The sequence below is a fragment of the Macaca nemestrina genome, chromosome 11 (genome assembly GCF_043159975.1).
Source record: "Macaca nemestrina isolate mMacNem1 chromosome 11, mMacNem.hap1, whole genome shotgun sequence".
In the NCBI taxonomy this organism is placed as follows: Eukaryota; Metazoa; Chordata; class Mammalia; order Primates; family Cercopithecidae; genus Macaca; species Macaca nemestrina.
Window position 1 is genome coordinate 98,658,711 of NC_092135.1, and position 18,929 is coordinate 98,677,639.

Below are 18,929 nucleotides of genomic sequence, written 5' to 3' on the forward strand. Positions count from 1 at the left end.
GCAGAAGTTGCAGTGGGCCGAGATCGCACCACTGCACTCCAGCTTGGGCAACAGAGCGAGACTCCATCTCAAAAAAAAAAAAAAATCCAGGTCAGTCAGTCCACATCTTATTGGCTTTTGAATTCTCCAAGACGGTGGCTTCCCACCAGCACACACCTTAGGAGTTGTTCTGTGCTTATGCTTAACAGGAGAGGTCCATGTTGGAGGACAGGAACATTTTTACATGGAAACGCAAAGAGTGCTTGTTATTCCAAAGACAGAGGACAAAGAACTGGACATTTATGTGTCCACACAGGACCCAGCCCACGTGCAGGTGAGGTCCAGGATAACGCTCACATCTCCACCTTCCTAATTCCATGATAGCAGTCGATCCTAGAGCCTCACAGTTGCTGGCCATTTTACCTGCAAAAACCTGGAATCCAAGCATTAGACATCGGACATCAATAATGCAGCCAAGACCTCAGAACCTTTTGTTTTTGTTTTTGGTCTTTTCAAGTAAATAAAAAAATAGTCACAGTAACGTTAGGTTTCAAGAGTATGTTCATTTGCATCATGCTTAGATGAACTCTGTGATGAGATGACACCACTAAATTATTTCTGTACTTGATTTTTCTCTAAAATAATCATCACAGATAACCTTTGGAGTCAACACATCACTTTATAGTACACTTTCATTTCCCCAGTCACAAAGTGCTCTAGGTTTAGCTGCAAACACATCATCTCCTTGGTAGGTTGTCAGGAGTTCACCGGCTTTCACCTCCTTGGGACTTTAGGTCTAAGCATTTGACTAGGAACCCAGCTTCTCACAGGAATCCAGGGCTCTGACCTGGGTTTTCCTTCTGGAAAATACAATTTCTCTGCTAGAAGGGCTGCTCTGTGCAGACCAACAGTGTTTACAAACTAAACAGAGCCCCACCAGACAGGTTCAGATTATCTCCATTTTTTTTAATCAATGGTAGACATGAATGAATTCTGCTGTGATGTTGTTTCAAGACACAAAAAGCTTCTTTGGCATTTCACTCATAAACCTTCTTGTTATCTCACTTTTACAGAAAACAGTGTCTTCTACTTTAAACATCCCCATCAACAGGATCACCTGTCATGTAAAACGAGTGGGTGGAGGTTTTGGAGGGAAGGTAGGAAAACCAGCTGTATTCGGGGCGATTGCAGCTGTGGGTGCCATCAAGTAAGTATGGTTGGGGATGCCATTTGATACAGAATGGCATCAAATGCACAAAGCTGAGGGCAAATCAGTGGCTGACAGTCATCTGGGCCGCCGTCATAACCATGTGTGTGTCCTTGGGAAATTCAGCCTCCTGCCTGTTTCTTTAAAAAAATGTAAATAATCCTACGTACCCTCCAACGCTTTTAGAGTTATTGCAAAAGTCAAATGTACACAGGACTATGAATAACTAACATGCTATTGAAAGGAGCAGTGGGACTATTAGCTGAACACCTCCTGAGCTTCAGGGAAAGTGAGCCGTTGAGGGATGGGGCAAGTCACCCTGCCCAAGTGGAGTGTGCTAGGGGAGGCTGCTCCCTGACTCTTCTTTCCTGCCTTCAGACCGAGAACAGGGGGAGGTAAGGAAAGAAAGACTCTTCATCCTCTGCCTCCCTGCACCTGGGAAGGGCTGCGTCCTCAGAGTCTGCTCAATGGACAGACGACTCATCCTCAAAGACAGCTCCCAGGCTGACCTCAGCGGAAGGCTCACTCCTTTGCTGTTCATGCCTCAGATTTGTGTTTAGTTGGTGCTGCTTTTTCTGTTAATGGTTCATTTTCTGTGGCTAACTATTGTGTCAGAGCCCCAAAGGGCATGCAAAGTTCACAGGCCCTGCTTCATTTGACAACTCCTGTAGTTCAGAGCTAGGTCCTGAAACATTCAGACGTACGTCTCAGTCCTCAATGAGAAGCGGGATAAAGCAGGATCTGAATCCCATCTCCAGTTCTTTCCATAATTAACTCCTCTCCATTCACACCCACTGAGGACTCAGCACAAGATAATCAGTTCACTGAATTCCCCCCAGGCGTTGTGCCTTTAAGACTTCTCAAACACGACTGCAAGTTAGAATCATCTGGGCAGCATTTAAATCCCAGTGCCTAGGCTGCCCCATACCGACCCAGGTATCAGTATATTTTAAAACTTCCCCAGTGGTTCCACTGTGCAGCCAAGTGTGGCAACCAGTGCCTTAACATTCAACTCTACCTTGGTACACAAGGGCCGTGCATTAAATGATCCTCAGAGTAATGTTCCCAAACCAAATAGTAAGAGTTGCCTGATGTCATAGAAATTCCTGCCTTAGCTGGGCATGGTGGCTCATGCCTATAATCCCAGCACTTTGGGAGGCTGAGACAGGAAAATCACTTGAGCCCAGAAGTTCAAGACAAGCCCGGGAAACATAGTGAAATTCCTGTCTCTACAAAGATTTAAAATAAAATAAAATAAAATAAAATAAAATAAAATAAAATAAAAATAGCTGAGCACAGTAGCACGTGCCTGTGGTCCCAGCTACTCTGGAGGCTAAGGCAGGAGGATTGCTTGAGCCCAGGAGGTCAGGCTGCAGTGAACTGTGTTCATACCCCTGCACTCCAGCCTGAGTGGCAGAGCAAGACCCTGTCTCAGAAAAGAAAGTTCTGCCTCCCCATCCCAGCACCACTGAATCAGAATTAGCAGGGGATGGACCTGGAAACTGCATTTCTCTGATGTTCCAGATTGTCCTCACAATTGGGGAAGACCAGGAAACCCTGCACTAGGATAGTGATTTTCAACATTTGCCTGAAGATACCTGAATCAACATCACTGAGAAAAATGCATTCTAAAGCCCCTCCCTGACCCACTGAATCCAAATCCTAGTACAAAGGCCCAGGAATATGCATTTTCACCAGCGTGCCAGAGGATTCTTCAGCACTCCAAAGTCTAGAAGCCTCTGCTCTGGAGATGGAGAAAAGATGAGGCTCCTCCCTGCATGAGAGCCCAACTTGGCCAGCATAGCCTTCAGGGATGAGAATGGAGACGCTAACCCAGACATCCTAGGATGAGTGTTTGGCCTTGTTTTCCCAGACATTTGCATTTATCTGTTCACATTCTTTCTCTTTGGTAATAGTACACTATCTCTAGTACACTATCTACTAGAGATAGTACGTTATCTCTAGTGGTGGAGATAATGCAAATGTCTGGATGTGGGTGAAGGTCAAACTTGAAGCTATAGAATTCAACTTAACTGCGTGTGACATTAATACTTTTAATGAGATCTCCAACCACTGAGTTATAGAGACAATGATGATTTAGTCATATATTAATTCACATTAGTGTCTAGCATGTTGTATGATATTAATACATTTATATGTGATAAATGAAGGGATAGATGGTTGAATAAAGAGTGGGAGAATGGATGGTGGATGGATGGATAATAGGCAGATACATTGATGGGTGGGTAGATAGTTAAATAAGGGGATGGATAAATATGGGTAGATAGGTGAATGAGAGGATGAATGGACGGACGGACGGATGGATGGATGGATGGATGGATGGATGGATGGATGGATGGATGGGAGGGATGGAGAACCTAAGATTTATTTTCTTTAGAACAGGTCATCCCATTCGTCTTGTCCTTGATCGTGAAGACGATATGTTAATAACTGGAGGAAGGCACCCATTATTTGGAAAATATAAAGTGAGTATTAAAGATGAATTATTAAAATATCTCATTTTGCCCAGGCACTGTGGTTCACACCTGTAATCCTACCACTTTGGGAGGCCAAGGCAGGCAAATCACTTGAGCCCAGGAGTTCCAAAACCAGCCTGGGCAACATGGGGAGACCCTATCTCTTAAAAATTACAAAAATGAGCTGGATATGGTGCCACATGCCTGTACTCCCAGCTACTTGGGAGGCTGAGGTTGGGTGGATCCCTTGAGCCCAGGAGGTGGAGGCTACAGTGAGCTAAGATTGCACCACTGCGCTCCAGCCTGGGCAACAGAGTGAGACCCTGTCTCGGACATAAATAAACAAATAGATAAATAAATATCTGATTTTATCTGAATGGCTTTGCTCTTTTCTAGCATTTTGATTCTGCTAAATTCTAAAAATAAACTTAGCATCTAAAATATTAAATAAGGATGCTGTGTATTTGAATATTCATAACATTTTATGAGGAACTTTTAATAATTCTAGCAAATAATTGTGAAGAAGTTTAATGATAAAAATACAATTTCAAATGATGACCAAAACACTACTTGAAGGAATAAGGATTCACATTAGTGGCTCCTCAAAACAAACAAACAAACACTGATAGAAGGTACAAACATTACTATGCCAAACCTTCTTGACTATACAAATATTTTTCGGTGGAAATGTTTGGAAACAATTTGACCATTTTAACTGCAAAATCATTTTATACAAGTGTTTTTACAAAGTGGCTATGATACTGTCACAAAAGCTTTTTGCATGTAAGAAAAAATAATACAGTAAGTAGTGAATTTAAAATTGTTTCAAACTGCATTTACTGCATTTTTATGTAATTATAATATAAACATCTTAAAAATACTTGCTGGCCACGAGCTTACAATACTACCTTTTCAAATCTGTGATTGAGCTGTTACGATCATTCTAATATAATCTAAGTTGTATTGAACATACTTTACCTGGGAATTGCTTGCGGCATATTCATAGTTAGATTTTCTATCTGATTTTGTCATTGCCTTCGATTATCTTCCCTGTATTACAAAAACCACAGTTTTCTATAGCACAGAACAATTGTATTTCTTCCATTGGCATTAATAATTTTTATAATTGGAGAGGAAGACCCTCTCTAATAGTTGGCCAATTAAACTTTTCATTTGCCTTCAAATGCACAGATATTAAGTCACAGCTATTATTGTCCTATAAAACTGAGAGAAATGTAGAGACACACTGCTAAGATTGGAGCAGTTGTGGTTGTGGTGATGGTTGTGCTCTTATCAAAGTTATGAGATTGTTTTAGTACTAACACTTGTTAAGAAGATTCTAGACTGTTAATATTTTGGTAATTATAGTAATATAAAGTATAAAAGAGGGAAATAGATTTTTTGAAAAATCCAAGTTTTATTTTATATTTTGGCTGGGTGTGGTGGCTCACACCTGTAATCCCAGCACTTTGGGAAACTGAGGCGGGTGGATCACCTAAAGTCAGGAGTTCGAGACCAGCCTGGCCAACATAGTGAAACCCTGTCTCTATTAAAAATGCAAAAGATTGACTGGGCGTGGTGGCACGCACTTGTAGTCTCAGCTACTTGGGAGGCTGAGGCAGGAGAATGGCTTGAACCCAGGAGGCGGAGGTTGCAGTAAGCCAAGATTGCACCACTGCACTATATACCCTAGGCAAGAGAGAGCAAGACTCCATCTCAAAAAAAAAAAAAAGAAAAGAAAAGTCCAACTTTTATTTTATTTTTTAAGAAACAATTTCAATTCCAATATAATATATATAAACAATTTCATGTCTCATATATATATACACATATATATAGATATATAAAATCCTTCAGACACAGCTAATAAAGTTTTGCTAGGTTATTCAGAACTACTTGTAAATTAGGATAACATGTGTTTATGTGTAAATAGGTTCTTCCAAATTTTTGAAAAGTTTATATGAAATAGTTTAAGGATTCTGCTACCTTATTTATAGTACCATTTTGCTTAGCAGTCCTTTCTTCATGAAAGTCAAAGGTAAACTTCAAAGTCTAATGTTGACCCTGTAGTTATATGGTCGTGTGGATCCTTCTGTTGTATTTATCCTGCTTTCAGAAAGGCAAAGGGACCTGGGTCAATCCTCATTTGGTAGAACTACAGTAGGGAGTGGGGATTTTTCTTTTCTTTTTAATGTGGACTGTAGAGACAAAATGGTCTGGGTGGGTGGAGGGGAGTCGCAACATTAAAAGAATGCAAGCTGCCTTAAGCTCTTCCCAAACAGTAACAACAGCACGAGCTCAGGTTTGTTAGGTCGGGTAAGCATGTACAAAGCACCTTCACCACCTAGCGAAAAGAGAGCAGTCCCCATGCATCCATTCAAGGACCTCAGCTTCAGAGGCTTTCCCATAACAAGATACACTGTGATTCATTCCAACACATTCTGGAATTCCAGAGACTTTTTCACCAGGGAGGAAACCACAGACTAAATTAGAAAGAAAAATGAAGGGGAATCTTCCAAGAATAAGGACAAAGAGGGTGGCAATTATAGTCCAGGAGACAAGCAAAGTCTTTAGAATTCCATGCTGACTGTGAAGCCAGAAAATCACATGTTGGAAGGAAAGAGCTCAGCAAAATTCAGCTCAGAAGAAGTCTCCATCAGTCAAGCAAGGCATGGTACACCATAGAGCAAACAGGGAGCTGAGTCTGGCCTCTGTCCTGCCCTATGGGGGAACTGGGCTATGTCTCACAATTGGCATGCGAATTTTGAACATTTCAGTAAATAACTATCATTTGGTGACAGGTAGGATTCACGAACAACGGGCGGATCAAAGCTCTGGACATTGAGTGCTACATTAATGGAGGATGCACGCTGGATGACTCTGAGCTGGTACGTACACCAGAGAGCAGCAACATGTTTGACCATGAGTAGAATGCCAAATTTCTAGATGACTCTTTACGAAGTTTATTTCCTAACGTAGTTAAATTCCACAAGCAGTTTGACTCTGTAGTTGACTTTCAGAGAAAGAGAAAAGAAAAAAAAAGTGATGATATGTGAATATCCCTTTTTAGGTAACAGAATTTCTAATACTAAAGCTGGAAAATGCATATAAAATTCGCAACCTCAGGTTCCGGGGCCGTGCATGCATGACAAATTTACCGTCCAATACAGCCTTTCGTGGATTTGGCTTCCCACAAGGAGCCCTAGTAACAGAATCGTGCATCACAGCTGTGGCAGCCAAATGTGGCCTTCCGCCAGAAAAGGTAAGGTTGTAACCAAGGCCATAACCAAAGTTGCTGATGAATGGGACCAGTGGGAAACCCAGCTTCTTTGACCCAAGGAAACACACTAGAAGAACCACATGAATTAGCCCCAGCTCAGAATTCACCTCACCCTATCTTACTCCTTCCTTACTTATGCAAACATCTCTTTTTTTTAAATTCGTACCAAAATAATTACTCTATTTAAAATTCAGACCACACCAAAGTAATCAAAAAAAGGGAATGCCCCTTTTTCCACCCCCATCCCTCTTGGTCAAGGGTAATCATTGTTAACAATTCCGTGTTTATTGTTCTACCCCTTTTTCTATCTTTGGCCACCCATTTGTATTCATACACATATACCTAAACATTGACATATAACATATATGTGCACATGTATGGTTATTTACCAGAATGGGACCATAGCATACATATTACTCTGCCTCTGCCCCTTCCTTCTCCTACAGGACAGTATGCCATGGCCATCTTTCCACGTCAGTAGAATGGTCTGCTTCGTTCTTTTTCATGACTGAATAGTACTATGTAATATGCACGTACCATAACTTAGTTAGCCACTCCACTATTAATGCTATTAATATGCATTCTGGTTGTTACCATTTTTCACCATTAAAATGTTGCTGCAATAAACGTCTTGGTACATATGTACCCAGGTATATGTTTGCTTTATTGTATATCTCTAGGATAAATTTACAGAAGTGGAATTACTGGTGCACTTGAAAACTTTTGAGAAATACTGCCAGAAGAACACCCTCTGAAAAATAGTGTTTTTCACAATAGACCAGAAGGTGCACAGGTTGTACAGTACGCTGGACTAGAGAGAGGCAGCTTCTGGAACTGAGCTCATGGTCAATAACTTGCTTCCACTCCCCAAACATTCCAGTCAGAGCCCACCCTACCTTTTCCATTTCTGTCCCCTGTTTCCCCAATACAGAACCCCTGCTCCAGCAAGAACTCTCCTATGTATTGTCCCTAGAACTGTTTTGTCCCTAAATTCAACAGGAATTCCAGGTTTGTAATTGTCGGGGTACTTCCTACAAACAAGAGAACACCTAATAGTTTGTACAAGGAAGGCAGTAGTTATCCTAAGAGAAGTCACATACAGTGTTCCATGGGTACCAAAGAAGGAAGGCATCACGTTGGCATGGGAGAGGGGAACCAGGAATCACTTTCTGGAGAAGATGGCACTTGAGATAGGCCTTGAAGAATAATAGGCACTGAGGTTGGAAAGGTGTTCTAGGCAAGTAGAACAGCATGAGCAAGAGCGTCAATCTCTGTGTGGTTCAGTTTCCTTATCTATAAATGACTCACCTCACAGAGTTCCTGCAAGAATCAAATAATTTAACATTCATTACGATATTTGTTTTATAAACTGGATAGTATTATTCCAATGTTGTTGCCAATAATAATAATTATTTTACTGTGATTAGAATAAATGGAGATGATTTAAAAAAAAAGAACTTCTAGGCATATCTCAGCAGGCTCTCCTTTGTCAAGTGTTGCAAGTTTCCAGGACATATCACATAAAACACGGCTTATTCAAATAAACCATTTTTCTTTCTTTTTTTTTTTCTTTCTCTCTTTTAGAGATGAGGTCTCACAGTGTTGCCAGGCTGCTCTTGAACTCCTGAGCTTAAGTGATCCTCCTGCCTCAGTCTCCCAAAGTGCTAGGATTACAGGTGTAAGCCACCACACCAGGCCCAAAGAAACTGTTTAAAAGATTTGTCCATACATTCCAAAGGCACTTAGAAGACTTAGAGGGGATCTACTATTATTTGCAATGCTATTCCTCCCTGGCAGAACAAATTTTCAGTTATGACAATGAATCCTTGCTTTAGGGTACTGCCTACCAGCTCTTCTCCATCCTCTGAACCTTGTAGAATAAAAAGAAAAGAAAAGGGGCCTCCCTAGGCCCCTCTATCCCACTGCCTTTTGTGGACTAGTCTCCACCTGCTACCCTCCACTTCTAGTGGGGAGTGACCCTAACTGGTACATTGATGAAGAGGTAAAAAATAACCTCTACTATTTTTGCAAAAGCATGTGCCATTCAAAGAAAAACAGACCCTGTCTTCCCTTCTTTACAGCTTGTGCTTTAGTGGAGATGCTTTTCAAGTCTCTATTTGGCCATCAGTTTCTGTCTTACCATAACTATTGACTGAATCTCCCACCTGTTTCAGATTAGAGAGAAAAATATGTACAAAACAGTTGACAAAACCATCTACAAACAAGCATTCAACCCTGAGACCCTGATAAGATGTTGGAATGAATGTCTGGACAAGTCTTCCTTTCACAGCAGAAGAATGCAAGTCGAAGAGTTCAATAAGAAGAATTATTGGAAGAAGAAAGGCATTGCTATTATTCCCATGAAGTTTTCAGTTGGCTTTGCTGCAACAAGCTATCATCAGGTAAGACTTGTATATAGGATAAATAACACTCATGCTAGACACGCTCCTGGCCCAATCAGCTTCTGTGGACTTTGAAAAATATCTCATTTCTTAGAGCACTGAGCCAGCCTAAGTTGGTTGGCAAGGTTGGCCAACCAACCCTGCCAACACCTAAAAGAAATGTACAGAACTGTCCAAAGCAGCACCCCCATCTGCAAACATTTTTAATACAGTGCAATATTTGTTTCCTTCTTGGGAAACAAATCCCTAATCAATTGAAGTCAGGAAGACCTGAGAAATCCTCTGCTCTGTTTTCACTAGGCGTGCGACATTAAGTTATTCAACATCTCTGAGCCTCAGCTTTCCCAGTTATAACAACAATAATAATAATAATAACAATAACTCTGTCTTAAGATTGATGAGGACTCAGTGAGCTAGTGAGTGTAGAGCAGCACTTGGCTGGGTTCCTGGAACACTGTGGATGTCATCCAGAGCATCCCTGAGCCCCTCCCAGGAGAGCTCAGACACTCCTCTCAGGGCACCTCCTCCTCTGGTGGGTAGGATGAGACCCCCTGAACCTCTGGGTCACATTTCTCTTCAGGCCCAGCATGCCCCTTCTATAAACAGGCACAAGAAGGTTAACTGTCCTGTCTGCAAGCTAGATGGAATCAAAGGCTGCAGCATCAGAGAAACTTGAGAGCTGCATGTGTGGTTTCCTCTCTGACGCCAAATATTGTCTTTTCCAAACCAACTGCAACACCAAGTGAGTGTCCAACCATTCTGTTCTCACACTAACTACCAGAGTTAGTGCAGACTCCACAGATCAAGGGCTGAGTCCCACAAGACCGCCCCTATTTTAGACACCAGCTTCAAATGGAGGGCTCCAGCTACTCACACTCCTGCCTGGCCAACTACTAATTTGGAGGTTTTCACTACCCCCATTCAGGTTTGATAATTTGCTAGAATGACTCATGGAACTCAGGAAAGCACTTTACTTATGACCATTACCAGTTTACTCTGAAGGATACAACTCAGGAACAGCCAGATGGAAGAGCTGCCTAGGGCAAGGGATGGGAAGGGGGCAGAGCTTCCCTGACCTCTCCAGGCAGACACTCTCCCAGCACCTCCACATGTTCACCAACCCAGGAGCCCCCAGACTGCATCATTTGGGGTTTTTATTGGAGGTTCCACTACACAGGCATGATTGATTACAGCATTGGCCATTAGTGATTGAACTCAATCTCTAGCCCCCATCCCAAGAAGATGGGGAGGACGACTGAAAGATCAATGCACACCGCCTCCAAGCCCCCATCCTAAAGCTACCTAAGCCCTTCTCATGAGTCATCTCATTAGCAGAAAAAAATTCCAAGGCTTTATGAACTCTGAACTAAGAACCAGGGGCAAAGATCAAATATTTACTTTTTATTATAACACACCTCCCTTCACCTGTATGGCTACACCGCATCTAAACCACAGCCTACACTCTGCCATCATTCATGGGAACCAACATGTCATCTCATCACAAAGAAAACCTTCAAATCAAGCAATGACTTTTAAGTTTCCATTGGAATATCCTCCAGCTGCCCCACAGAGTTCTAAATTGAGGCACCCTAGAATCACCTGGCTAGGAATAGAAGGGTGTTATTCCAGGTCAGCTGATGACTCACAAAGCTGGAACACCTACCGTCTAAATTGGCAATGAGAGTTCTGTCCTCAGTGGGAGTCAAAAGGCCCACGGTAAGTAAATCCTATTATTAACAGCTACAAGCCTCGATGCTCCCGAGTCCCTCTGAGCCAACCCTGGACCTCCAGGCATCTGGAGACACAAATGGGCTGAAGCCTTCGTTCCTCCTCCTCCTGGAAGGAAAAAAATACCACCTTTCCCTTTGTCCAATTTATCAAACATTGATGTAGTGTCCCTGTGATTCAGACCCACTCAGAGATTTTTTTTTTTTTTTTTAAGACAGAGTTTTGCTCTTGTCACCCAGGCTGGAGTACAATGGCACAATTTCTGCTCACTGTTAACCTCCGCCTCCCAGGTTCAAGCGATTCTTCTGCCTCAGGATCCCAAGTAGCTGGGATTACAGGTGCCTGCCACCACGACTGGCTAATTTTTGTATTTTTAGTAGAGACGGGGTTTCAACATGTTGGTCAGGCTGGTCGCAAACTCCTGACCTCAGGTGATCCACCTGCCTTGGCCTCCCAAAGTGCTGGGATTACAGGCATGAGCCATCACGCAAGGCTGGGAGCTGCTCAGAGGTATTTACAGGACACAAAGATGAGTTAAGACCAGGTGCCCCTCCGTGGCGAGACTCTCAGAGAAGATCCTCTTACCTCCAGGATTCCTTACCTGTGGCTGCTCTAACAAAGTACCACAAACTGGGTGACTCAATAATGACAAACTATTTTCTCACAATTCTGGAGGCCCGAAGTTCAAACTCAAGGGGTCAGCAGGGCCATGCTGCCTCTGAAGGCGTCAGGGAAGAATCTTCCCTTGCTCTTCCAGCTCCTGGTGGCTCCTGGTATTACCTGGCTTGTGGCAACATAACTCCAGTCGCGGCTGCCTCCATCTTCCGTGGCCCTCTTACAAGGACACCAGTCATTGAATTCAGGGCCCCCACAATCCAGTATGATTTTATCTTAAGTAGTTGCATCTGCAAAGACTACATAAAGTTGTGTATTGAGGTTTCAGACAGACATGAATTTTAGGGGGCAGGGGAGGGACACTCTTCAACCCAGTATTCCTGTAAGGAGAAGTACAAAGAAGGAAGTGATCGATCCTTCCCAGATGGGGATGAGACACATGTGAGGAAGTTTTTGGGTTGTTTTGTTTTGTTTTCTTTTGTTTTCTTGAGACGGAGTCTTGCTCTGTCACCCAGGCTGGAGTGCAGTGGTGCGATCTCGGCTCACTTCAACCTCCGCCTCCTGGGTTCAAGCAGTTCTCTGCTCAGCCTCCCAAGTAGCTGGGATCACAGGCACCCACCACTATGCCTGGCTAATTTTTGTATTTTTAGTAGAGATGGGGTTTCACCATCTTGGCCAGGCTGGTCTTGAACGCCTGACCTCTTGATCCACCCACCTCAGCCTCCCAAAGTGCTAGGATGAGTACAGGCGTGAGCCACAATGTCCGGCCAAGTGAGGAAGTTTTAACAGAATGTAGACTGTGGGACGTGGCCCTGCAGGCTGGGCAGACAGGTAAGGAACAGGAGGAGAAGCCGGCCAGAACAACAGATCGGACAGAAGCAAGGAGCACAGGTCAGAAAGGAGACTGCAGTGGGGCCAGTCTCGGAGGCAAGGCAGGGGGCCACAAGGACTGTACAAAAGACCAAATCCCACAAGGCCTCCTAGTGGAATAAGGAGCCGAGCTTTCCCTTCCAGGCTGTGGGGGGTTTGCCCACCTTGCCCATGGCAAAGCCTTCTTCAGTCTGTGATTCTCTTCCGTTGTCACTTGTCACCCCTGAGCAGCACAGGAGTTGGACCTGTCCTCCCAGGTCTCCCAAGGCACCATATGCCACTCTCATTATCTCACTGGTCATCCTACACTACAGTGACTTGCTCTCCAGCCTGTCTTTCCACCACACTGTGAGCAGCTTGAGGAAGAGCCATGTCTTGTTCATCCTTATGTATCTAGAGCTGAGCACAGTTGGTACACGCTATGTGCAAGTAACTAAAACATTTAAATAACTAGCTTAATGGTCAGCCAGTGATTTTAAGCATGAGAGTGACTTTCAAACAACTGGAACCGATACTACCAACTCCTGGGGTATCCAAAGGGGCTCCTATGAAAATCAGGAGGAATGTTCTTTACAGGCGACTTTTTGCACAAAACAGAACTAAACTTCAGCATCCTACCAGGAAAGTTTGCTTCTCTGACCCCCTCCACTCCCTGAGACTGGTGTTTCACTACCTTATGCTTTATATTGAACCTCACCAAATGCTAGCTTGCACTGAGCTATGCCTTCCGATTCTTTTACTAGGCAGCTGCACTGGTTCATATCTACACAGATGGGTCTGTGTTGGTCACACATGGAGGCAATGAACTGGGACAAGGTATTCACACCAAAATGCTGCAGGTAAAATAAATAAAATTAAAGCATTACTCTCTATATACATTGTTGAAAGTTGGGATTCATCTCTTAGGGTAAATGCTGACTCCCTGTATTCAAACACTGAGATCTTGACTATTTAGTTGGAAGGTTTCTTACATATCAAATAGAAAGGATGAGGTGGCAGAAATCCCACGTGTATGCAGACAGTCCTGGAGCTTGGCCAGGGTTCATGGATGGGGGTGATCATTAGTGAAAACGCCACTAAGAAACCCATGGAGCCCTGTGGTGGGCGCTCTGAGCAGGCAACCAGGAGCAGGAGTTTCTCAGCTTTTGTAGTTTTAATGTTTACATTTTAGACAACGATATTAGATTGCTAATGTTTTATTTTGACAAGTAAGGATGAGTATTTCATCAACAGCCATCATCCTACAAGTTTTATAAGATATTTAACACACATACATACACACCAATTAGTAAGAATATAATCTCAGGAGAAAACAAGAATAATTCTTTAAATAACCCTGTGACAAATGTATTAGATTGTTATAGCGTGCATCTGTAGCTTTTGACCATCCAGCCCCTTAGGTCATTTGGAGTGCTGTACCTCTCACATGCCATAGATTTCTGAAAGACTCCTCAATTAGGGTACCTTTCAGCTCCATCCCCACCCTTACTCCCATGCCTGCTGCACATCTAGGCACAAGACCCGCCTCTGGTCAGTCAGGGTTCCAGAATCCCACTGACTCTAGGAAAGGACACATGATTCAAGCAAGGCCACTCAGAGCCTTTCCTGGGATTGATGTGTAGATGCTGGGAGAAAGGAGCCATCTTTCCCCTGTAGTTGTTTAGGTACTATACTATAGGGCAGGGGCTGCCACAGGCAGTTCTGTGCCATGGATGGAACCTGTCTACTGATGTCAATGGTGTGGCCATCGTAGAAAGAAAAGCAAATGTGAGAGGCTGAGAGGAGACCCTTATGAGACCACAAAGCCCCTAGATCCACATGTACTTCACACTAGCTCCATCTATCCTGCTCAGTTATACGAACCAATAAATTCCCTTTGGATTTTCACCACCAAGAAACAACAAAGTCATCCCTTTTTTTCATTTTGCATCTTTCTGGAGAAACTTCATATTGAATGAAATTAGTCCGAAGATCAGCATTTGGGAACAGGATATCTTGAGAAGGTGTTTTTTGCAAAAACAAAAAGACAAGAGAAGCCAAAATAATGTTTTTTCCTTGTCCTTTCCTCTCTTTCATTTCTTTCCTTTTCATTTCTTGATTAAATATCTTCATCTCCACATGTGTTTGCTAGAGAAACTGGAAGGAAAAGAACAGAAAAGAAGCCAGGTGCAGTGCATGCACCTGTAGTCCCAGCTACTCGGGAGGCTGAAGCAGGAGGGTCACTTGAGTCCAGGAGATCAAGATCAGCCTGGACAACACAGTGAGACTCCATCTCTAAAATAATAATAATAATATTTTTTTAATATTTTTAAAAAACAGAAAAAATGAACAGCAAATACTGGAGGAATATAAGCAAAGGAGAACAAATAGAAAAAAAGTCGGGAGGATAAGAGCAAGAAAAAGGTCCTCAGGGTCATTCCAAGTTCATCTGATACTGATATCGAAAGATTTCAGACCAAATTCTGAGTCAATCTCATCTCAGTCTTCCCTCTCTCTCTCTTTCTCTCTCTCCCTCCCTCCATCCCTCTTTTTCTTCCTGCCACTGAACCAAATAAGTGCCTGAAAATCTCAATTTGGCCTACTTCCTACACATTTAAAACTTAGAAAAAAGGAAATTCTTAACATTCTAAATGGACTAAATTTGAAAAGAACCACTGTGGAATATTACCAAGAAAACACTGTAAAAATCAGCATGAGTCCTTACAAAAAAAGTAGTTTTGATGCTTATAAAGTAAATTATTTTAGTCTTAAAAGGGTATTATGGATGTAATAACAAATAATTTTTATTCAGAAAAATAATGATTCAAATATTAATAGAAGTCCTTGCTGGACTTGAAAATATTTGTTTATCATAGGTGGCCAGCCGTGAGTTAAAAATACCCATGTCCTGTATCCACATCTCTGAAACGAGCACAGCAACAGTACCTAATACAATTGCTACAGCAGCGTCTGTTGGTGCAGATGTCAATGGCAGAGCTGTGCAGGTGAGTCTTCCTGTCTCTCCTTGGTGTGCCTCTCCCATGTCTCTGATTTTTATGGCTGGATACAGGTACAATAGTTGACTTCAGAGAAGTCATCTGGGTCACTAAACATAGTCTGGGATAACTAAAATATTGGGAGAGTGTATTTGGAGTAGGCTAAATTGAGATGACAGACGCAAAATGTAAAGGCTCAAACACAGTAAAAGTCCCTGTCTTGTACACATATCAGTCCCAAGCACTGTTTGGTCATTTGAGCACCCAAATTGATGGAGGCTCCACCATCTTCAACATGTGGCGTGCCAAGTCGCCCTGGGTGTCATCATTCTAGTGAGCATGGAGGAGCCGGTGTGGAAGACTCTGAGCCAGATCTGGAAGTGATGCAACCTCCACTCACAGTCCATTAGCAGAACCAGTTTCAGGCTATGTCTAACTGCAACGGAGGTTGGGAAATGTAGAGTAGTGGGACACCGTATGTCCAGCTGATATGGAAGAAGGGGAGAATGGATTTTGGTGAACAGGCAGTCTCTGTTCCTAGGAGACACAGCAAGAAGAAATTTGACTGCCAAGTAATGCAGAGCTGCGCAAGTTTCTTCCAGCATAACCAGGTTCTTGCAGGCAGCTAGGCAGGCAGACCCCAGCCAAAGAGACAGGGTGCAATGGAAGCATTGTCTTCAGTGGTATTTTACCGAGTACTTAGAGCTTTTCTTTGTACTGATTTTTTTTTAACTGATATTTTTTAAAAAGTGCTAAATTTTCACTGTCTCAGAATAGAATCATGACTTCATATTCCTTAATTCAAATATCTGATTGCATGTACTTTTGAAATATATCTATTCGTCATGTTTCTGTTGCAAATTGTTCACTTTTCCACTGGGATATTGTGGTGAGCCATATTTTCCCAAAATGCTACAATGATACCACCAGTAGGAACCCCTTTCAAATCAGTCCAATTTTGTGGTGATATCACTTAAGGAATCAAAAAGCAAAGACTCTTTTTTGCTTGGAACAAATGTGTGAGAAACCTCAAATGCATGAGATCTAATTTGGAGTAGGGTCAAACACAAGAGAGGAACAGCTCAGAGTGTATGGGAGTTGTCAGCCCAAAATAAGTGTCAATCCATCTTCTAGAGTATTAAGTTTTAGATTTCTTTTAAAAATCAGAAACTTTGTGGATCTAGGTCATTATAAAGTAAATTTAATTGTTTTCTCATTTCATACCCAAAGCCAAGGCCTTTATTGTATTGGTTTGATGGTGGTTGAATGAACAGATGGAGGGTGAGATCAGACTGGAAAGCACAAATTTGAATGAAAATAGGATGTTTATTCCATTTGGAATAAACATGGCCGGGTGCCGTCGCTCACGCCTGTAATCCCAGCACTTTGGGAGGCCAAGGCGGGCAGATCACGAGGTCAGGAGATCGAGACCATCCTGCCCAACATGGTGAAACCTCATCTCTACTAAAATACAAAAAATTAGCCAGACGTGGTGGCACACGCCTGTAGTCCCAGCTACTTGGGAGGCTGAGGCAGGGGAATCGCTTGAACCCAGGAGGCAGAGGTTGCAGTGAGCCGAGATCATGCTGCTGCACTCCAGCCTGGTGACAGAGCAAGACTCCATCTCAAAAAAAAAAAAAGAGAGAGAGAGAAATATACAAAAATACAGAAGATGTAGGAAAAAAATGCTAAGGGCCAGGCACAGTGGCTCATGCCTGTAATCCCAGCACTTTGGGAGGCTGAAGTAGGCAGATGGCTCGAGCCCAGGAGTTCAAGACCAGCCTGGGCAACATGGTGAAACCCCATCTCCACAAAGAAGACAAAAATCAGCCAGGCTTGGTGGTGAGTGCCTGGAGTCCCAGTTACTCAGGAGACTGAAGTGGGAGGATTGCTTGAGCCCAGATGTCGAGGTTGCAGTGAGCCAAGATGGTGCCACTGCACTCCAGCCTGGTTGACAGAGTGAGACCCTGTCTCAAAAAAAAACAAACCAAAAAAAAAAAGAGAGAGAGAGAGAGAGAGAGAAGTTAAGAACCTGAATATTCTAAGAAAGAGGATCTGAAAGTAGAAATTCAGCTGAACCCATATTTTCACAGGAAGTGAGACAGGAAGGGGAAAAAACCCCTCCAGTAACCAATACTGTTGTCAAGGGCAGGAGTTGTGTTGCCGAGTTTTCAGGATCACGCACTCCATAGCACTTGCTGACCTAATCAGTGAACATTTGTTCACACAAATCGTAACCACCAGAACCACTGGGCTCTTCTCTAATGTGGATTCCATTCTTTACTACTTCAAGAATGCTTGTCAGATCCTTCTGAAACGCCTTGAGCCCATCATTAAGAAACATCCGGAAGGTACATGGGAAAACTGGGTAAGTGTTCCACTCCCTTTGTCACTACAAATGAGAAAACAATCTAAACCAGTACTGAGACAGCACCACAGCCGTGCACAGCCATCACACACAGAGACAGTTCCTCTAAGTGTCACAGTGATGGAGCATGCCCCCTGCTTCTTCCCCAGTTGAGTGGATTTCTGCAAACAGGCAGGATCTCTAAAGGTTGAGGAGGCCACTCCAGGATGTGTACCAGGTGTGTATGGAGAAAGCACACAGGAAACAGCAATCACTGGAAGGAGAAATAGAAGTGTATGAAGAATACACTCTGCTAAAGTAAGAAATAAGAGCAAAAGAATGAGCCTTCCTAAGCCACACACACACACACACACACACACACACACACACACACACGTGCACATGATGTTCTGGGTAGGTTAAGAAGAAAACTAAAAGGCCTATTTACTGTTGAATGGCTCAAAGGAGACGACTAACTTAATCCAACTTTGCAATATCCTATGACTTTTTTCATTAGAACAATTATTTCACATTTACACACATGCTTACTATAAAGTTCTAACATTTAGAAATGAAGTCCAAATACCTTGTGCACTGAGCCCCTATCTCAGGGATGTGCAGCAAGATTCTGTTTTATGTTTGTTCAACCCAGACTTCTAAACTCAATCAGAAGGAAATTGTTAGTGTGCCAGTTATGGAAAAATAATATGATTATGAGTTCTATTATTGGTAGCAAAGTACCAGCAACAATTATGAGATGTCATTGACAAATGTCCATGAGATGTCATGGACATTTCTGTCTTCACCTAGCAGATGGTATATTTGTTTTGCTTTAACTAAATATGCCCATTTTGCAGATAGAAGCTGCATTTGAACAAAGAATCAGTCTCTCAGCCACTGGATACTTCAGGTAAACATCACAATAATATCTTGATGTAGCTGAGAAAATACGACATAACTCAATCACTGTTGATGGCTGTTGTGATACTTTGGTTCTTGTCTTCTTAGTTTAAAAGAATTTAAACAAGAGACACAGCAAACAAAAAGAG

The 18,929-nt window shown here is 42.7% G+C and overlaps 1 protein-coding gene across 1 annotated transcript in view; it reads left to right on the plus strand.

The window, feature by feature from the left end:
• LOC105468120 (aldehyde oxidase 2) overlaps nt 1-18,929 on the plus strand; it is a 76,727-nt gene that overhangs the window by 38,298 nt on the left and 19,500 nt on the right. Inside the window, exons 21-30 of the mRNA XM_071073157.1 lie at nt 189-313; nt 1,053-1,186; nt 3,585-3,672; nt 6,465-6,551; nt 6,734-6,925; nt 9,118-9,345; nt 13,302-13,397; nt 15,414-15,542; nt 17,827-17,901; nt 18,738-18,790. Coding sequence (XP_070929258.1) covers nt 189-313; nt 1,053-1,186; nt 3,585-3,672; nt 6,465-6,551; nt 6,734-6,925; nt 9,118-9,345; nt 13,302-13,397; nt 15,414-15,542; nt 17,827-17,901; nt 18,738-18,790 — 1,207 coding nt within the window. The remainder of the gene's footprint in view (nt 1-188; nt 314-1,052; nt 1,187-3,584; nt 3,673-6,464; nt 6,552-6,733; nt 6,926-9,117; nt 9,346-13,301; nt 13,398-15,413; nt 15,543-17,826; nt 17,902-18,737; nt 18,791-18,929) is intronic.